Source organism: Phocoena phocoena, chromosome 3, assembly GCF_963924675.1.
Source record: "Phocoena phocoena chromosome 3, mPhoPho1.1, whole genome shotgun sequence".
Lineage (NCBI taxonomy): Eukaryota > Metazoa > Chordata > Mammalia > Artiodactyla > Phocoenidae > Phocoena > Phocoena phocoena.
In genome coordinates this window covers 110050515-110071692 of record NC_089221.1, presented here as the reverse complement: position 1 = coordinate 110071692, position 21178 = coordinate 110050515, and the positions used below count along the sequence as shown (strand labels likewise).

At 42.7% G+C, this 21178-nt stretch overlaps 1 protein-coding gene across 7 annotated transcripts in view; it reads left to right on the top strand.

The window, feature by feature from the left end:
* ACSL6 (acyl-CoA synthetase long chain family member 6) overlaps positions 1 to 20703 on the top strand; it is a 53990-nt gene extending 33287 nt beyond the window's left edge. For 3 of the 7 annotated variants that reach the window (XM_065873318.1, XM_065873317.1, XM_065873316.1), the window contains 10 exons: positions 102 to 236; positions 637 to 771; positions 1846 to 1941; positions 3381 to 3453; positions 5313 to 5401; positions 6130 to 6246; positions 9205 to 9348; positions 10366 to 10467; positions 11416 to 11487; positions 20235 to 20372. In XM_065873318.1, coding sequence (XP_065729390.1) covers positions 102 to 236; positions 637 to 771; positions 1846 to 1941; positions 3381 to 3453; positions 5313 to 5401; positions 6130 to 6246; positions 9205 to 9348; positions 10366 to 10467; positions 11416 to 11487; positions 20235 to 20372 — 1101 coding nt within the window. Of the gene's footprint in view, positions 1 to 101; positions 237 to 636; positions 772 to 1845; positions 1942 to 3380; positions 3454 to 5312; positions 5402 to 6129; positions 6247 to 9204; positions 9349 to 10365; positions 10468 to 11415; positions 11488 to 20234 lie in introns of all 7 variants that reach the window. The other 4 variants (XM_065873313.1, XM_065873314.1, XM_065873319.1 and 1 more) reach the window with 3 other exon arrangements.
* Positions 20704 to 21178: the final 475 nt, after the last annotated feature.

Here is a 21178-nt window from a genome sequence, read left to right as displayed (position 1 = left end):
CACCGGCACCCTCCGTGTGGGGCAGAGCTTTGGACAGCTCTGGATTACAGCCAGGAGTGACCGCCCTGAGGGACTCCTCCCTTCCTGTCCACTTCTTCCAGTCTGTCGTCTACTGCCACGGAGGGCGCGTCGGCTTCTTCCAGGGAGACATCCGCCTCCTCTCAGATGACATGAAGGCTCTGTGTCCCACCATCTTCCCTGTGGTCCCACGACTACTGAACCGCATGTACGACAAGGTGAGCTCTGCGGGGAGTCTCTGGCCAGGCTGAGCAGCTGCATATCTGCTTGTTTGGACAGAGGCTGGAGCCCCAGGCAGGCTTTCTACACCACCAGCCCCAAGTCCTGGAAATTGCCTCTTCTCTTGTATTCTCTGACTGTCACCCCTCCTTCTCCTGTTTTCTTCCTATTCTCCAAAACCCTGGTTGGGAGATTTTGGGGGGAGGGCTTCTTTCCCAACAATGTGCCTGGGCCTTGGTAGCGTTAACCTTTAGCTGGATGTCACACATTCAGTGACCTCCTGCAGGGGCAGAAATAGAGTGTGGCTTCTCTGCTGGCCAATCTAGGCCTTCTTCCTGGGGGTGTATCTAGAGGTGGGACCTGCAGTCTTTACAGCTGTTTCCAACTTCTGTTCCTCAGATCTTCAGCCAGGCAGACACATCATTAAAGCGCTGGCTCCTGGAATTTGCAGCAAAGCGTAAACAGGCTGAGGTCCAGAGTGGAATCATCAGGAATGATAGTATCTGGGATGAACTCTTCTTTCATAAGATTCAGGTAAGAAAATGAACAAGTGATGATAGAGTGGCACCCAAGTGTCCAATGGGTGACCTTACAGAAGAATTAGAGAAGTTCATCCCAATGGTGTGTAATCTTATAAAACAGTAACTTTTTGCTAATGAAATCAAAGCTTAAGCTACCACTGAAATTTTAAAGGACCCATTTTTGTTCATTGGAGATGTGTTATATTTGCCAAAGGCAACCAGCAAGGAGGACTCCTGGAAAGTAAGTTCCTTGACCTCTATAGGCAGTAGGGCAGCTTTGCCCTTGGGTAGTCAGATTCACCAAGCAAGCAGCTCTTGGGGCTCGAAGATTCTCTTGCCCCTCCCTGTAACCTTGGCCACGGTGGCTTTCCAGTAGCACAAGGTTCTAGCCAGATGACCAAGAATCTTCCTTTCTCTCCGTGTTTCCCATCTCTTCAGCCTCTCCTAAACCAAGCTGTTTATGAATTACTCATTCCTGTCTCCTCACTAAAGTTTTAAAGCTGTGCATTACTCAAAGAACTTGTAGTTAATGTGTACCAGTACTCATTTTTCCTTACTACTCTATTTTTAGCTATGAAAATTAATATTTAAAATCTTTTGGCTCAACTTACAGAAACAAAGTGTTTAAAAAATTCTTTGACCTCTGCAGTGCATAGTAAATAGCTCATGGCATTGATTTAGAAATGAAAAAAGGCCATGCCATTAAGGTGGAAGTGGGAAGAAATTGTCCTCAGTAATTGTATTGGATGCTTGCAAATGATGGGAGAGTGAGGGAACAGCTGTGTATTTTAAGAAAGGGAGAACCAAAATTATAGAATGCCACACAGATTAATGGCCCTTATCTCAAAATACATAAAAGAGTTCGCCATATTGTGGGTTGGATTGCAAAGCTGATTGGGCTGATTCCTTTGGAAGAAGGGGGCTTCCTCAGCTCATGTGTTGTACAGCCTCAGGCGGCCTCTCTGATCCCAATCCTAGGGTCCAGGTAGGGTACAGCTGCTGAACGTTGATGTTAGGTGAGGCCCAGGTGTGCTACACTCCACTTGCCACAGCACAGACTCTGGCAGGTTCTTCTCTCTTCCCACAGGCCAGTCTTGGTGGGTGCGTGCGGATGATTGTTACTGGAGCAGCCCCCGCGTCACCAACGGTCCTGGGATTCCTCCGGGCGGCTCTGGGGTGCCAGGTATTTCCTTTATGTGGCCTTCCCTGGGGGCAGTGGGGTGAGTGTTAGGACAGGGCAGGAAACCCATTATACCCTCTACTGTACAGAGAAATATTCTGGGGGCAAGATCTTTGTGGAATAAAAGCTCCCTTCTCTGAAGATGTAAAAAGCCCAGGGTCACTGAAAGCCAAGAATACCTTGTGACATTGTGGAAAGCCCAGATGTGTATCCACTCTGGGAGAAAACTGTATATGGATCATCAGTGTGCTGGAGAACCTGTCCCACACCTGTACCAGCATCTCTGCATTCTCCAGCCTGCAGACTATTTCCCAGCCCAGAGAAGGAGCACGAGGGAGGGGGATAAAAGTTCATTTGTGTGTTTTTATTTGATTCAGTAGGTTTTGTCATTGCTAAAAAAATTCATTCCTTTATTTATCCATTCAATTAATGTTTGTCAGGTTCCTACTTATGCAGACTATAGTAACATAGTTGTGACTGGTGGGTTTTTTTGTTTTTTTTTTTTTTTTTTTTTTTTTTTTTTTTTTTTTTTTTTTTTTGCGGTACGCGGGCCTCTCACTGTTGTGGCCTCTCCCATTGCGGAGCACAGGCTCCGGACGCACAGGCTCCGGACGCACAGGCTCAGCGGCCATGGCCCACGGGCCCAGCCGCTCCGCGGCATGTGGGATCTTCCCGGACCGGGACACGAACCCGTGTCCCCTGCATCGGCAGGCGGACTCTCAACCACTGCGCCACCAGGGAAGCCCGACTGGTGGGTTTTAAGTAAAGTAGGCACATCTACTTCATAAAAGTGCATGCTTAAAATTTTATCCTTTAGAAGCCGTGGGCTTCTTGGGAATTCCCTGGCGGTCCAGTGGTTAGGACTCAGTGCTTTCACTGCCATGGGCTCAATCCCTGTCCTGGGGAACTAAGATCCTGCAAGCCGCCAAAAAAAAAAAAAAAAAAAAAAAAAAAGGAAGGTAAAAAGAAGCCATGGGCTTCTTACGCTGACTTCCTGTTCTACACCAACATGAGCTGACCGCTCCTAAAGGCAGCTCTCCCACATGGTCTATTCATGCGAGCACATGGGGCTCTGAAGGGGAATATCTTACAGAGACAAAACCTTTATTGGATTTTAAAATGTTTGTCTTTAATACATATTATTCAAATTAGAAATAGAGTCAGTGGTTGAAAATAGGTTAGAAGTCTTTATCCCAAACCATATAACCTTATCTACTAAGTGTCTGTGGTTAAAAATAGCATTTCTTCCAAGCAGAGTAGCTACGCCTGTTGTCTGTGTTCAGTTTCTCCTGAAGGTACCTACTTCCAGAGCACCTCCCCTCCCACCGTCCCCAGCATGGAGCAGCCAGATGCTCCGTGAGAGGTTAGCTGGCTGAAAAGGGCAGCCAGCTATCTGCAGGTAGGTGGGCACCTACAGTATGGTTTCTGTGTTTTGCTTGAAGGTTTATGAAGGTTATGGCCAAACTGAGTGCACAGCTGGATGTACCTTCACTACACCCGGGGACTGGACATCAGGTAGGATTGGCTGGAGATGTGGGAATGAGTTAGAACAGCAGGCTCTAAACTTCCTCATGGAAAGTATATTTACATGGGCACATAGGAAACAGCAGAAGAAACAGAAGAAAAACAATGATGGTAGTTTTGTCTGTGTTGTGGCATTATGGATCTGTTTCTTTTTGTTACATATTTTTGTATTTCCTACTATATTTTGTATTTTCCTATTTCTTTTATAAATAAATAGAAGTTATGTTAAAAAAAAAAGTAGTAGATCACAAAATACAGCTCCAGGTAGAAAAATGCCTATGATATCAATATATTGGATTTTCTAGTTTCTAAATATCACACAGTCTTGCTTACAGTCATTTCAGAATGAAGGAAGCAGGCTGTGAATTGGATATGATTTAGGAAGGAGAGGCAAGTTTATAGCAGCCAGTGCGCTGTTTCTTGAAGAGCCATTTCAGAGGCTCTTTGGAACTATGGTCTCCTGTGATAGCAACATCTAAAAGGCAGTGGCAACCTCAGAAAGGAGCAGCTACTATCCACACCCTCATTCTGAATTAAATGGACCTATCTTTCAGGGCAAGGAGGAAGCAGTAGGTAGCCCATGTATTGGCTGTCACTAAACTTGGACCAAATACAATCATCTGAAAAATATTCAGCAAAAGAATTCTTCAGGATACAACTTCCTCTGTGAGCCTGGAGCCACGCTTCACGCTTAAGTTTGCTCAACTACAAACTAGAAAATTTGGGATGATGTGCACAGAAAAAGAAATATGCTTAGTAGTGTAATACTATTTTCAGAGCACCTTGAGGTAGTCAGCAGAAACATGATAGGTGGATTCTAAATTGAAATTACATTTGGCAAAGTCAGGTACAGAAGTTTTATCTCCTTAAACTCTAGCTGAATAAAGCGTATCTTGTATGTGAAGTTTTTGATCTCCCTACCACTGGCACCTTTACTACACGGACCATCTTCTGAGGTCCTGGCTCATTAACTTTGTTCTTGTTACTGCGATCATATTTACTGATCATTTACATGTATACCCTTCCTTTGGACACTTTCTTCCCTCTTATGATGTCCTGCATTTTCCTATGTGAGGCTTTTGAGGTTTTACCTTTTTTATGCATCCTTACCATAAAAACTTGCAAAGGTTATTGAGTATGAGAGGATCGGTATCTTTGTACAATATTATAAAAGATTTGGCGGTCTCTCATTTAAAAGAGAAACGAAAGTGTCACAGCCTGCTTTTTGTTTGTGTGGCTCACTTTATTTCAGGACCTTGGCCAGCATCTGCTTAAAAATCCTCCGCCTTGCCAGTGAATTGTGTAACAACCACAATTACTAGAAAATGACTTAGATGTAGTTTTGTGGTTGGAGTATATAACACCAAGAAAATTTGCAGTCTTATTTGAGGGGGTGGGGTGGCGAGTTGCCTCATCCTTGTTTTTCATTTCAACAGTCTGGTGACTGGAAGAAAAAGCAATAATGACTATATTTTATGATCCCCAAACCAAAACATATGATCTGATGATGGGGAAAGTGTTTTAATATAAAAAAATCCTGACTATTTGGTTGGTGTGGGTATGAGCCTCCCCAGAGACCCTGTACAGGTTGGCTCTGGGCCATGTAAGCCTGGCCGGCTGTTTAAGAATCAGATGTAAAACAAAGGCCCAGCAGAGGTTGGCCTCTCCTTTCTCCAGAACTTTGTTTTATCATCAATGCTTGCTTGTGACAAACGCCCATCTAGAGGTGTATTGCTTCCCATCCACGATTCCCCACTTTGACCACTTGAGGGGTTTCACATGGCGTGGAGCATCTTCAGTGCCGAAATTGATCTGAACACTGACAAATGCACATTGTTCTGGTGTTCTAGGACACGTAGGAGCACCTCTGCCCTGCAATCATATCAAGCTCGTGGATGTCAAGGAACTGAACTATTGGACCAGCAAAGGAGAAGGAGAGGTAAACTTGAACGTTTAGCCATTCATGTTTGTGGATGCTCTACATGTAGCGAGGAAAAGAAAAAAAAATGGAAATGAAATTGTTTTCCTTTCACCCTATGTGTAAAGTCATTTCATATTATTGATTAATTTGACTCAACTGAATTGAGCATTTTCTCTCCTGTTTATGAAGTAACCAACCCTCAAGGCTGGGACTGGGCTGGTCCAAAACAAGATTTGGGATTCGCAGACTGTTTTAAAAATCCATTTTTTTCTTAACTGGCACGGCTTGTTGCTGTGTATCTGTGCAGGCAGAAACATGACCATTTGCAAATAGGCCAGATGGGGTAGATAGAGCTGGCCTGTGCTTGTTCATTCCATGGGAGTAGATAGGAAAGCTGAGTGCCTGGTCATGAAGCAGGGGGCTCAAGCACCTCTGGTAGAATCAGCCAGCTTTCAGTATCTGATGAGACCCCATCCAGTGTCACAAAGCAGCGCATACTGAAAGCCGCAGTGTTCCTGAGGAAGAAGGGACGGCAGAGAGGTAGTTGGAGAGGACACTGCTTGAGAGAAGGCAGGAGACAGGTGAGAACGCTGGCGGCTATTCCTGTCCTCTGTTTCCATCACTGTAGTTTCCACAGTGGATTTCCTGAGGGATAGTGTACATTTTTCTACACATGCCTCGTGACAGCCTCATATCAGGATTCCTTATGCTGTGGGCTGAGAGAAACCGGGCATTTGTCCCTACAGATATGTGTGAGAGGACCAAATGTGTTCAAAGGTTACTTGAAAGATCCGGAGAGGACAAAGGAGGCCCTGGACGACGACGGCTGGCTTCACACTGGAGACATTGGGAAGTGGCTGCCAGTATGTATGTTTGGAACCATGGGCCTCCACACATGTTGGTGGTGGGGGTGTGTATAATCTGATTCACTCCAAGGCAGGAGTCTTTATATCCACCCTGACAAGTAATCATTCCAGAATACCTCTGGGAAATGGGAGGTTCTTCCTTACCTCGCCCCCAGAGCCTCCTCCTGCATCCTCCTGATGAAGGTGACAGGGATCTTCTGGGAGCGTAGAACTGGAGTTTGAGGCCTACCCCCTACCCTTAAGAGGTTTCCAGGAAGAGATCTGACAGTGTTCTGGAATCCGATGGGTGAAGTACAAGGAGCATGGGGCTCGTAACTCTGGGAGATCTGACGAAGGCAGGGCCTGGGAGCCCATGGACACTGGCCGCCAGCTGACAGGTGGCACTGAGCAGTGTGACGAGCTTGGAGCTGGGCAGGAGGATGCTGGCGTTCCTTTGTCTCTGCTAGCAGCTGCTCTCGTGACCTTGAGCAAAGCTTCATCCCTCTCTGGGGCTCTGTATTGACTCAGTTATAGAATAAGAAAGTAAGGCTACATGGCATTCTTTAGCGGTGGCCCCCAACTTTTAGCCCAAACCAGTAATGGTGCCTCATTCTGTCATTTGTAAAATGGAGGTGATAACATTGCTTACCTCTGTGGTCATTGTTGTAAGGAACAAATGAGATTATACCTGTAAAGCCCTTAGCACAATACCTGGCACACAGGAGATGCTTAGATGGAAACTATGACCAGAAAAAAACTATGTAACTGAAACCGAGAGCCTCCACCTGCAGCAGCCCACCCCAGGAAACCTTTCCTGTGTCTCTGGGAGATTGCTAAGATTTTGGGTGGAGTTCTGAGATGTTGAATTTATTGGACAGGTGAACGATGTTGAGCCCTCCAGGGGCCCTCTGGGCTGGTGAGCTGATTTGCCCCTGCTTGGAACTGCGCATTTCACTTTGAGACACCCTCACTCTTGCAGCAGACATGGATGTATCCCTGGGCCAGGGACTATGCTCAGGGGAGAGACACATCTTTAGACAGTTCCCAACCCAGTGTGATGGGCATGAGATGAGGGTCATGCTCACCTAGGGGAGAAAGACAAGTGCCTACTGGCTCTGAGTCTCAGCATTTAAGTCCTGTTCCAAGAGGAGAAGGGAGAGTGGGAAGGACAGTCAGGGCAGGAGTAATAGCATGTGCTAAGTAGAGAGACAGTAGAGGTGTGAGGCAAGGAATTCTAACTGAGGGCCCGCAGATGTGGAGGAGGGAGGCTGGAGAAGCAGCAGGGCCCTGGACACTGGCAGAGGGTAGATTGTCCCATCAGCTAACGAAGCCTAGGCTTCAGCCTTCACTTGCGTAGGCCCCTTTCAAGGCTCTGCACTTCATTTTATATTATTTTTCTTAAAGGTGGGGGTCTCAAAACTGGAAAAAACTTGAAGTCCCACAAAACTCTGGATCTGCCACTGATGCCCTGTAACTTGGATGAAACCACCCACCTTGCAGGGTGTTGTGAGAAGCAAGTAAATTGATTCATGTGAAGCACCTAGTGCTGTGCCTGAACTCAGAGCCCAAGGCAGTAGTCAGGCAGTCTGTGGGAGTCAGTTTTTAAAATTATTGCTATTTTGAAATAGTATTAGATAGATCAAGGAAAAGGTCTAAGTGATCCAGAAAGACCTGGTTTAAGTCCTGGTTCTCCCACCTCCTAGCTGTGTGGCCTTGGAGGCGTTAACTGACCTCTCTAATCCTCACCTTCACCATTTATGAAATGGAGGTGATGACAACCAGCTCATGGGGTGCCACGAGGACCAAAGAAGCCAGTGTAGGGAAAGGCTCTGATGTCCAGCCTGGATTTTGAGCAAAACAAGGCCTGCTTGTTTTTCTCTTCTGGCGAGACTACTCTGGTTCTGATGATTGAACAGATACAGCAGGGCCAGAGTGTGTGCACATGTTCAGTAAGGAAGTGGTTTTGATGGAGGAGGAGGTGTCTGTGAGAAGGATTTATGAGTGAGGACAGATGAGCCTGACTGCTGGAAGTCCCAGGAGAGGCCAGTGGCAAGGCCATCTCCAGGTTTGGGGCTTGGGGAATGGGACAGGCTTGAGGAGGAGAAGGATGAGCTTCCTTTAGGGCATGTTGCATCGTGCAGGGAAAAGGGCCTGGTTTTTGTAGAGTTTGGAGGATAGTGAGGTTCTGGGTCTGGAACTCAGTGAAGAGCTCTGGCTGGAAGCTCAGACATATGCAGGAGTGGCCACTTAGGAGATAAATGGTGGTCACCTCAAGGAGCATCGTCAGTGAAGGTGAGGAAGTTGCAACATTCAAGGAGAGAGCCAAAGGAGAGAGACCCACCTATTCACCTTGGAAATTCAAAAAGTTTTGAAGGGAGGCAGGGAGGTGAGTGGGGTTCCTGGAGGCCAGGGGCACAAGCACTCACTGCCCAAGGGGTGGCCTGCCTGCTGCAGAGGTCCTGGAGGGAGAGGGCTCCTAATGCCACCTGGGGTCCTCTGCCAGAGCTGTGCTATGTGCTGAAGGATGGAGAGGCTGCTCTTTGGGAGTGGTGGCCTAAGCATGGTTCAAGGGGGAGAATCTGAAGATGCTGCTGAGAAAAGCGACAGCTGGAGCGAGGGCCTGGGTGAGAGGAGCCCTGATGGGAAGGTGGGTGGCCTCCTGAGGAGGAGGGCACCTGTTGCTGGGCACCAGGTTGGCAGGGGTGGGAGGGGGAGTAGGGCACATGGTGAGGGTACAGGACAGTGGGCACTCAGGGCCCAGCAGAGCTTGGGAGCCATCCACCCTTGTGCACGGTGTCCCTCTCCAGCCGTGTAGTGGCTCCATGAGAGCAGAGATGTCAGGTGCACGAGCAGATCTGGTGGGACTTGCAGGGTGAGACCGGGCGTTGGAGAGGTGAGGGGCTATGGCACTAATGAGTGAGGGGCTCAGGCTTGGGAATGCCGCCATTTTATGAAGCTGCTTGTCCAATTCCACAGGCTGGAACTCTTAAAATTATTGATCGGAAGAAGCACATATTTAAACTTGCTCAGGGAGAATATATTGCGCCCGAGATGATTGAGAACATCTACATCCGGAGTGAGCCTGTTGCACAAATGTATGTCCATGGGGACAGCTTAAAGGTGAGTCCCCTAGGCCTCAGCCCTCCCACACGTACTTTGGGCCTGATGAGTACTCTGGGAGTGGTTTCCTAAGTAACTGGTATTTGATTAAAGTGATGAACATTAATTTCCAATCAGATACTGGTATTCTCTGGTGTATAGGATCATGAGAGAAAATGCCTTTCTAAGGGAGAAATCTTAATTGCTTATAGTTTGGTAAATTGCAGTTAGGTAACTAAGTTGCTTAAAGTAGTAGTAATAACGTTCCCACTACTTTTAACTTATGCTCTGTCTACTTCCAAGAGGAATTTTGAGGTAATATGCTGAAGCAAGATTCAGGGTTTCTGCTGTTTTGATTTTGAAATACACACAAGAACTTTACAGATAAATAGGTGCAGTATTGCAAATAATGATACTGATGATATATCTTAATATATTAAGCTAATGTGCTAATATAGTACAGGATTAAATTATTTGAAGAGGATTTATATTTATTCTGCTTTCTGGTATCATTTAGATCTGAAGTCAGAAAGATCGCTGTGAATATATTCTGTGCTATCATTGGATTTATGTAATTAAAGACTATTAAATTATTTTTTAAGAAAATGATTTAAAAATTAAAATGGTGTTCTTAAAGAATGAGGACCATACTAATGAATCAATTTCAAAATGGTCTGGAAATCCTTAGAAATGTATGTGTTTTGGATTGTAGAGTTGGTTGATCAGTATCCTAAAGATGTACTCATTTAAGATTGGCATGAGAATCAAAGGTACATACAGGATTAACCTTACTGATTCCTAATCTTCTTAAGCTTATTTTTTATTAATAAAATTTTTACGAAGTTAGGGAAATATATCAGAAATATTCAAGACTATTTCTGTCAAGAATGTGTGATATGTTTCATAACATAAACATATACATATTTTTAGAAAAGAGTGGAGTCTGAGAATACCAAGAGATTAGTTTTAACGCCAGACCGCAAATAACCACTTTAAAAGCTTTTGTCCTAACTGTGTTTTCTTTTGGTGGGATCGCAGGCCTTTTTGGTGGGCATAGTCGTGCCCGACCCGGAAGTCATGCCCTCTTGGGCCCAGAAGAGAGGAATTGAAGGGACGTATGCAGAGCTCTGCACAAATAAGGTCTGTACCTTGGGGCTGTTCCCCAAAAGACTGCTGGACCTTCTGTGATACTGCATAACGAGAGGACATACAAAAACAGTAGTAGCCCAAGTGAAATTTGAACCTATAGGGAAATTTCTAACTTTATTTTATAAGTGGTAGGAATCCTAAGCCAGAGGTTTGTCTTTTGTCATTGTTGTAGAAGGAGCTCATATCTCCTCTTAGAACACTTGATAAACTATTGAATTTTCCAGCCAGGAGACATCAGAGAAAGCTTGTCCAGCCCTGTTGTTTTGCAGCTTTCAGGAGAGTCCAGAGAGGGAGGCGGCTTGCCCAAAGCCACACAGCTGGTTAACAGCAGTGTCAGATGTGAGAATAGGCCTTCTGACTCACTGGCCCTGCTCTCTCCTAATGAGAGGTAGCTTTTATATCTACTGGGCTTAGAGAAACAGTCATGGAATTGAAAAAGAGCACAGTTCTCCCTGCTTAGAACATTTGCTGCTCACACCTTCCGGAAGCCTTCTCCTGGCACATGCACTGTGCCAGGATCTCTATGCCCTGACTCAGAGGATCTCTGTGCCCTGACTCAGCATCGGCCCCTCAGTCACATGATCTGTTTCTTAGCAGCAGCCATGAACCCTAGAGCTCCCACCAGGCCCTGGGCTCTTCTGGGGGTGACAGGGCCCCTGAGACTCACTAGGCTGACCAGAGGTCTGCTTTAAAAAACAAAATTGAGTGGTCCCTTAGCCTGTTGTTGGACACTCCTTAGGCCATGCGGGCACTTATTGCCAGATGAGGGATGGTGATTGGCTTGCTGCCAGGGAGCGTCAGCCCTAGTTGGGGGTTTGAAAGGTGGGGGGAGTGTTGGTATGATTGCCAGTTGTACTTTGCTCACAACTCATTGATTCTTCTATCTCCATTTTGAAATGTGTTTTTGCCTTGTAATTTTACCTATATGGTTCAATTCAGGAGCTGAGGAAAGCCATTTTGGAAGATATGGTGAGGTTAGGAAAAGAAAGTGGACTCCATTCTTTTGAACAGGTAACTGTTACCTTCTCCATACTTGTTACTGCCCTTTATGCAGGGATGAGAATTAAAGTAACCAACAGTGACCCTGACCTAGATTCCCTATCCTCCACGCTGTGGCCTGCAGGCAGGCTGTGTACCAACGGACCCCTGAAGGCCTGTTCTAAGCTGACTTTGCAACAGCCTGCATCCTAACTAAAATCGGTCGTAGGCTGAGTGAGACTGTGCTTATTGTCCTCATAATCACAGATGTTCATAAAGCTGAAATATTACCCTAGCCATAACTGGTACAGCATGTCTACATGGTGTGTCTCCAAGCTGTGTGCAGTACTCAAGACCAGAGTCCTGTCTTATTTTTATTTTTATGGGGACTGTCTTCTTGGCTGCAGCAGGCAAGCTTACTTGCTAGGACATCAGAAAGATTGCACTCCTGGGGCCAGTGATCTGTCACCCCAGCATGCCCTGAACAAAGAGGAGGAAACAAAGAGTGTGTTGGGAGTGGGCACAGCAGACCTCTAAGACTTTCCATCTTTGCAAGGTTGGGGTTCTTTTTTGTAACTGAGTTCATAAGCGTACTTGGTCCTACTTACACATGCCATTTATAATCCTCTTTAGTCACAAATTCAAAAAGAAAAATTCTTCAAACAGAAAAATATTAATATGCTGATTTTTAAAAATTTCCTAGTATGTATTTAATATAATTGTTTTTCATAAAATGATTCTCCAACAGTGTCCCCAAATATAGTATTAAGGATCTGCAAGGTTTATGAGAATTTTAAATTTTATCTGTTCTTTTTTTTTTAATATAAATTTATTTATTTATTTATTTATGGCTGTGTTGGGTCTTCGTTGCTGCACACGGGCTTTCTCTAGTTGCGGCGAGCGGGAGCTACTGTTTGTTGTGGTGCGTGGGCTTCTCACTGTGGTGGCTTCTCTTGTTGCGGAGCATGGGCTCTGGGGCACTTGGGCTTCAGTAGTTGTGGCACACGGGCTCAGTAGTTGTGGCTCACGGGCTTAGTTGCTCTGCGGCACGTGAGATCTTCCCGGACCAGGGCTTGAACCCGTGTCTCCTGCATTGGCAGGCAGATTCTCAACTACTGCGCCACCAGGGAAGCCCCTTTGTATATGTTCATTTTGATGTTAACCTAAAAACATTTTTAAACCGGTTTTAAATATAAACCCTTACAGCAGTTGTTTGACAATTAGAAAACATTTCCACAGATTAAGACTTTTAATTTCTTAAGTTTCAAAGTGAGGAAATCTAAATATAGTTTCAGGGTTTGAGGGAATTGTTTTTCTTTTGAAATGGATCTTTACATTAATCTAGCTTGAGAGAAACTGCTTTACCCTCATCCGTCAGTGTGTTTTAGGGCAAATAAGCCCTGGATGAATAAATCCTTATTTTTAAAAATTATAAAATCTGAGGCATTCAGACAAGTCATATTTATCTTTCTGAATGCAAGGTCATTTCTGGCATGATAATTAAATTTCTAAATTTGCTAAAACTGACTTCATTGCTCTTCCATTACGGGGAGCTGTGTGACTGTAGATGTGATCCTGTAGAGCAGGCGCCACAAATGAGTGGTTGGAGACCTGGTTGATCTGGGCTCTCTATTACCTGGATGGATGGCTGCAAGGGCGCTGGGGGTGCACTGGGGATCCTGCGGATACCCTTGTGATTCCCAAGGCTTGCATGCCCCCTGCTGGATGTGGGCTGCGTGATCTGCCTCAGAGCAGGTGGAGAATTCCTCTCCTTGGAAAAGACTACCACTCTTAAGCTTATGTTTAAAAGAAACCTTTGGTTAAGGTTCCAGTGTTAACCATTGCTCAAGTTAGAGCTTTTACTGAGAGGACACGTATTCTTGACTTTCCATACGCCTTAAGCAAAGTTTCTGCTCTAATAATCGGCCCTCCCTCGCCATGGTAACCTTAAATACAGAGAAGTCATGTGGCATCCCAAAGGCCTGAGTTTTATTGCCAAGGCTGTTACCTCTTCATTTTCTCTGTTCTCATTCTCCTCTTTGTTGGTGTGTGCTCCTAGTTGTGTTCCAAAGCTCAACATAAATTACTTGAGTTAATCCATAATCTATTGTCAGCTAGTCCTTTTCCCTTTTCCTCAAAAAGGAATGATCAATTAAGGCTTAATGCTAATTTTTTACCGCCCTCCCCAATAGATATCCAAGCCCAAGGCTTAAATCATTCAACAGAAGCTTTAGGAGTTCAGACTTACTGGGCAGCATTGATCTGAATGAAACTTTGAATTAGATGAAAAATTAATGTAATTTGATTTCCAGAAACAGACAATTCCTAGAACTAGGCCAACCATTATCAATTTATGGAGATTTAATGAGTAGATAAGAAGCATTTAAAATAACTGTTACCAATAATTAAAATATGTAGGTTCTTGTGAAGTATCTGAGCATACTTAACTGTGATTTAACCTTTTTTTTTGACATTTCTATGCCTTATTAGTTTGCATAGGCATATAAAATACAAAGTGAACTTTGAAACTTGACAGTTTTCAAATTCGGACTGCAAAGCCCTTGCTAAATATATTTTACTGTATTTCTTGTCATTGAAATGAATACTTACCTAATCAATTTACCTTTAAATCAGAAATGAATTGAACATTTCCCTAATTTAAAATTTTAAAATTTCTCTTGTCCTAAATTATTCACTCTGTGTTTATTATCTACAAGCAATATTGTGTGTTAAAGTGTTTCACAGAGTAATACCATTGAAAGATTTTAAATAGTTTTTTTTCAGAATTATGAAAATTTCTATGCTTTAATGAGTTGGCATACATTGACATTTTTGAGGCATTATATTCCAATATAATATTTAAATGTTATAGTATCTTTAAATTTAAAAAAAACTATAGAATCACTTTTCTGTGACAAGAGTGTAGTTTCAGAAAGGGAGGTAACATTAAGCATCTCCTTCCTTCTTTCCTCAACAAAAACTTTGCTTATTGCAAACTGGAAAACAAGTTTTATGTTGTGTTAGGCATAAAGGGAGACTAAAGACTCTCGTTCCTTTTTCCCCCCATAATTCAACAGTTTGGTTTTATTAGAAAATATGTAATTATTTATAAAAAATGAAAATTCGTTTTACCATTGGTTTACTTCTGAAAATAAACTAACTGTAGGTTTTGGGGCCCACAGTTAAGGTCAGTTAAAGAACTGTTTTGACTCATTTTTTTCCCACTTACTGATTAGACTTTTAGTCACTGGTGCAATTTGTATAGGTATTTTCATGGAAGAATTTAAATAGAGCCAGGGCTGTAGGTCAGACTGGAGCAGGGACTGGCAGTAGTGCCACTCTGATCTGCTCACTAAGTGGCTGAAAGGTGAGCTGAGTGCCATATTACTTGGCTTCCCTCAACACTGTATTTAATTGTGTTTCCTCTCCTCAGGCAGAGACTATGTTGTAGAGAGCCACATTGAACTGCAGATGCCCCAGTCAGCACTTTAGCCCTGCTACAGGTTGCTGGTTTGACAGATACTCAAAATCTACCAGCAGATGCAGTTCTTTCTTCCTAAGATCATAGTGTTTTCTTTTACATTCTACTTACCATCTAAATAGTGTATGTAGCTCTCCCTATGAGAGTCGTCTTCCGTGTACTGTATTGTTTGAAGCTTCTGCTTGTCACTGCTGTATTTTCAAAGGTGTTCTCCCAAGTCCCTGTACTGAACATAGATTCTTGTCTCAATTACACATGTTCTCCACATGCTGTTAGGAATGCAGATGAGCTGAAACCCAGGCTGCCAGGACACTTGTAGAAATTGTATCTTGGCATTGGCATCTCCTATAAAATTATATTATTAATTTCATTTACAGAAGAAGGTGGATAGATCGTTTACACTTGCTAGAAGTCTTTATGTGATACTGTTTCTATCAGAAAGGAACTTTAAAAAAAAAATTAAGGGATATTAGCACTGCCAGTTTTTCATTTCATGGAGGTAAACATGAGTTACTAAGTTAAATCACTGTATCTAGGATTAAGTTTGATTTGGATTTTGTTCATATTTTCTTCAAGCTAGCTAGTTTTGTTATCAAATGGTGATTTCTGAACTTGAGTAGCAGAACTTAGATGACATCTTATGCACCTTAGGAGCACGTACAAAACATAAGAGCAGTGCTACTCCAGTAGGTTTGGGGCTTGAGCCAGAGCCTGTCTTCCACCTCCCACCCCTCAACCCAGCCCCCTCACTCATCCCTCCCCCACCCCGCCTCCAATGCACTTCTGCCTCTCCCCCATCTCATCCCACCCATGTCTGTCTACACTCCACCTTCACGCCCATCTCCACCTCTATACCCCCGCCCAGCAGAGGCCACTGCAGAACCCCTAGCTCTCAGTGCACTATGGTCTGAAAACGTCTCCCTTGGGACCTGTTTCCAGTGAATTTTGGATCCCCTAGGATGATTGATGTTTGATCAAAACAAATTAGGAAAAAAGTATATTCCAGAGGGTACAAAAACTGGCAGCCCTATTCCTTACCAAATCCTTGCTTCTTTGAGCATCAAAAACACTGAGAGAATTTTCTTTTTTTTAATTTTTTTTATTTTGCCATGAAAACAATTCAGAAAAATTTTATTTTATATTGGAGTTGAGAGAATTTTCAAACAAAACGCTTTTTACAAGAACCTTAACAAATTTTGATAATGCCTCTTTTTAGCCAAGAGCCTCAGATTTCCAGTTATTTATGCTGGATATCCAAGTAGAAATCCTTTCAGTGTGTAAGGTAAAGTTGAGGTGGCTACCTGTAATGCTAGCTTTAATTTTAGCCTAAAGTCCAGTCCTCCCCTTCCCACCACACACGAATCCCTTAAAATGCTGTTCTTTTTATAGCAAAAGTGAATCCTTCATTTGAACAAATTTCTAAAGAGACAAAGATGAATCTCATTTATTAATGCTGTGCTCATTTGAAAATTATCACATTTTAAAATTACAAGCATGGGTTTAAAAAATGCCAGAATTTGTTAGAATTTTTCTTAAAAACTTTTTAAGAAGTATAGCTGTTTTAGGGGTCTTCTTTGTATATTGAGTCTTTGATCTGAAAAATCAGTGAATGCAATGGAGAATTTTCTGAGGAAAGACTTCTTTGTCATATTGCAATGCCCACCTGCCAGGACACTAGACTGTTAGCATCAGAGATTTGGAAAACAATCACTGACATGTTGAATTTTTTGCAACTATTTGCATACATTGATTTTTTCCAATTTAAAAATTTTTGGTGGTTAAATACACATAACATAAAATTTACCATCTTAACCATTTTTAATGTGTACAGTTCAGTGGCATTAATACATTCATAATGTTGTACAACCATCACCACCATCCATCTCTGTAACTCTTCATTTTGTAGAATGAAACTCTGTACCCCTTGAACAATAACTCCCAATTCCCTCCCTCCCCCCAGCCTCCAGAAACCACCATTTTACTTTCTGTCCCTATGACTTTGACTACTCTAAGTACTTGTGTTTTTGTGACTGGCTTATTTCACTTAGCCTAACGCCCTCAAAGTTCATCCATGTTGTAGCATGTGTCAGAATTTCCTTACTTTATATAAATAATATTCCATTGTATGTCTATGCCACATTTTGCCTATCCACTCATCTGCTGATGGACATCTGCGTTGCTTCCCTGTTTTAGCTATTGTGAATAATGCTGCTATGAACATGGATTTACAAATATCTCTTTGAGATCCTGCTTTCAGTTCTTTTGGGTATATATTCCAGTTTCTCTATATCCTCACCAACACTTGTTATTTCTGTTTTCTGGATAATAGCCAGCCTAATGGGTGTGAGGTGGTGCATAGACTGATTTTTGAAATAAGTCATTTCCTGATTGTATCCATTGATTTTAATTAACAATTCTCATATGACAGTAACATATGCCACAGTAACCTTTCACTCTTGTTCTCCTGGCTTCTGTAACCCACACCCCCGTTCCTTTCTACTCCTCAAGAAACTCCTTCTCTGTCTCAAGCCCAGGCTGAAGCTGTGTCCTACATACTAATACTAATATATCCAATGTCCAAAAACCACTTGGATGTCTCAGAAGCATTTCAAACTTGACATGAATACTTGATCTTCCTGCCTCCAAAGAATCTTTCTGCTCCTCCTCCAGTTTTTCTGTTCAAGCAGAAATCTAGAGCCAGTCTTAAAATCTCTTTCTCTATCAATTACCCAAACCAATTGTAAGTCCTGTCCTTTCTACTCCCCAAATCTATTTCCATCTCCACAGCCAACTTTATAGCCTAAATCACCATCAATCTTGCCTTTTGGCTGGTCTTCCAGCTTCCACTTTTACCTCATTTTAATTCTCTCTTAACAGGGTAATCTTTCCAAAGATGCATTCTAGTACTGTCTCTCACTGTTTAAAAATTGTTTAAACAATTATGTCCAAAATCCCTACCTTGGCATGTTGATCCTTTGTAATTTGGCCCCAGCCTATCTCCACAGCCCCATCTCTTTCTTCTTCTTTATTTGTATCACCTGCTGCAGCCTATACTTGCGATGTCCCAAGTGTGTTTTGGCACATGTTGCCTCTGCCTAGAGCCATATAACAGCCTCTCCCTTCCCCTTGCTATCTTCATCTGGCCAAAGCCTACTTATCCTCCAGAGTTCAACTCAAGCATCCCTTTTCAATGAATCCTGCTCCAGAGACTGGGTTAGGTGCTATATCAGAAAGGCATTCAGCTCTAAAAGAAAACCCTCAGGGTCTTAAACACATAGGGTGTGTTTTTTTGGTGTTCTCACATAAGAAGTCCGAACATAGGCAGTCCAAGGCAGGTACAGGTTCTCAAAGACCTAGGCTCTGCCTATCTTTCCACCCTCCCTTCTTAGTATGTTGGCTTATCACTTTCTGTGGCTGCTACAGCTTTGGACATTGTCCATATTCAAGGAAGGAAAAAAAGAGAGTGGGTAGAAATAGGTATGTCTGAACCTTTTATTAGGAAAGCAAAAGCTTTCCCTTCTCACTAGCCACAGATGGATCTTATGACTACGCCTTAGCTGCAAGGGAGCCTGGGAAATCAGGACATAGGATTGTCATAGTTTACATAGAACATTTTGGCCCCAAACAAAACCTGGGTTTTATTAGCGTGGAAGATAGGGAGTGATACTGGGAAAGCAACTGACAACTGCTCGTCCCTATAGTAGTAGTATCATACTGCAGCATCCCTCATTAGATTGTAAGCTCCATGTGTGCAGAGATTGTGTCTTGTTCTTCTTTGTATCCCTGGTGCCTTACACTATACCTGACACATGGTAGTTGCTCAATAAATGCCAATTAAGCAAAACAACAAGTGAAAATATATATGTATTTAGCGCATATATTTTGAGTTAATTTTTTAAAGTCTATATATAGCAATTCATTTGCCATTTAATAATATGGATCTGTTGTCTCAACAAAATAATTGAATGTAGACCCAGTTGTCAGTCAGGATACAATTTCTTAGAGACACTGTCACTCCAGGATTCAGCTCAAGCCCAGATCATAAAATTCTGGTTGAATTGACAGTCACCCTTTCAGCTGGAATCTCACGTGGGAGGAGACTGCCCAGGCCCTCCCAGGTTAGTTCATCTATCTCTCTGGTCCCCCATTCAGGCTTGCAAAGAGACTTTGCATGAGGAGGCCTGGAATCTGCCTCATGGAAATAGGCAACACGAACACTAAGTCTGATCCCTCCATTCCTCCTTCCAATAATGTGATCACATTTTCTGGCAGAACTTTTTTTTTTTTAACACAGACTCGTCATGTCCCTGCCTAGACTTTATATTTCTCCTGTGAATGGCACCACTGTCCATGCAGCCCTCCAAGCCGGAAACCTGGAAGTCCTCAAGGCTGCCTCCTTCTTTATTACATCCTGCCCATTTATCTCTAAATCGCTCTTAGAACTGCTTACTTGTCTCTGTCTCTGCCACTTCTGTAGGTGCAGGCCCTTATCTTCTTCTCTCCTGTGGATTGGTCAGGTCCTTCTGATTGGTTTCCCTGCTTCTAATCTTAACATTCTTAAAAGCCATCTTCACATTTCTCTTGGAGAGATCTTTATAAATTGTATATTCAGCCATGTCATTGTCCTGTATAAAAATCTCCTACTGTTTTCCTCTATAAACTGCCCCATCTACCACTTCAGCTTCATCTCTCACCCACTTTGCCTCCTACTTTATGTAACTACAACAGAAATCACTTGGATTTCCTTTTTCATACTCTGCCATTTCTCACTCCCATAGCTTTGTTCATAGGGTTGCCTCTGCCTGGAAATGCCCTTCTCCACCCACCTCTCCTCCTTTGCTGGTTAACTCTTACTCGTCCTTTAACACTCACCTGATTTGAGAAGGCTTCCTTGACTGCTCCTCTCTCTTCCCTGCCATAACTGAGTTAGGTGCCCTTCATCCTGTGTATACCGCATTGTCTAATAATTGCCCAGTGTGTCTGCTCTACTGGATTCCAGTGTGCCCTCCCCGAGGGCAGGGGTGCTCATGATCCCCCTTTGTGTCCTCCGTGCCTGGCACAGAGTAAGGAACTAACTCATTTCTGTTGACTGGCTAAATGGAGGAGTAAGAAGGAAAAAAGGTGGCTTTCAGACATATCAAACAGGCTGAAATGTTATTAGGATAACTCTGACTTTTAAATAGGCATAGTGTTTTTATATCAATATTTCTATTCCCATATGCCTGTCTACTTTTATCATGTATGCTATGAATGCTGTGTTATATTCCTGATAAAGATGTATTCTGCATTTGGTTTTTAGGTTAAAGCCATTCACATCCACTCTGATATGTTCTCAGTTCAAAATGGCTTGCTGACACCAACACTAAAGGCTAAGAGACCTGAGCTGAGAGAGTACTTCAAAAAACAAATAGAAGAGCTTTACTCAATCTCCATGTGAAGTTCAAGGGAAGTTCTTCTCAGTATAATGGACAATGTAGCAATATTATAGTTATTTTTTGAAAGTAATGTGTCAGAATGATGCAGCTGAAAATGAAAAGCACGTGACCTTATGACTGAGCCTCTTCCTGTCCCAAGAGGTCTTTAACAATATTTTCTCTCTCATCACCGAGTATACTTTATTTTTATTACAATGATATTGTAGTAAGCTGCTAAAAATATCACAAATGGCATTGTAAAAATCAAGACTTTTCTCAAGAACTGTGTACCACTAAAAGTAATATATTCTCAGTGTTCACAGAACCTCTATTAAACATAAAGGAAAAATATAACTGATATATTGTACTTAATTATTTGTGGAATAGTAACCAGGTACAGCAAATATCTAGGCAATGTGGACTACCTCATTCAATAACTGATGGTCAAAATCACAATTAAATCAGACTTAAAAAATTAAAACTAATACAGAATCATTCTGAAACAAAACATGATAGCTCACATTCTACATAACTTCAGATTCTTTAAACATAACAATCCTCATTGACGTGAAAAAATTTTCTCTCCAATTTTTACTTTTATTTATGAAGAATGCAAATTCAAGTATTCTTTAAACAAATGTATTTACATAACATTTTACAAAGATCTTTCAATACATTTTCTTATTTATTAAGCACATTCAAATATTAAGGAGCTACCCAGAAAAAAATGTAATGTACAACTACTTCAAGGATAGTATGTGTATATTCATGGATGTCTTACCACATGAATTATAAAAGATGTCTGTTTGACTCTGCTCTGCAATGAATG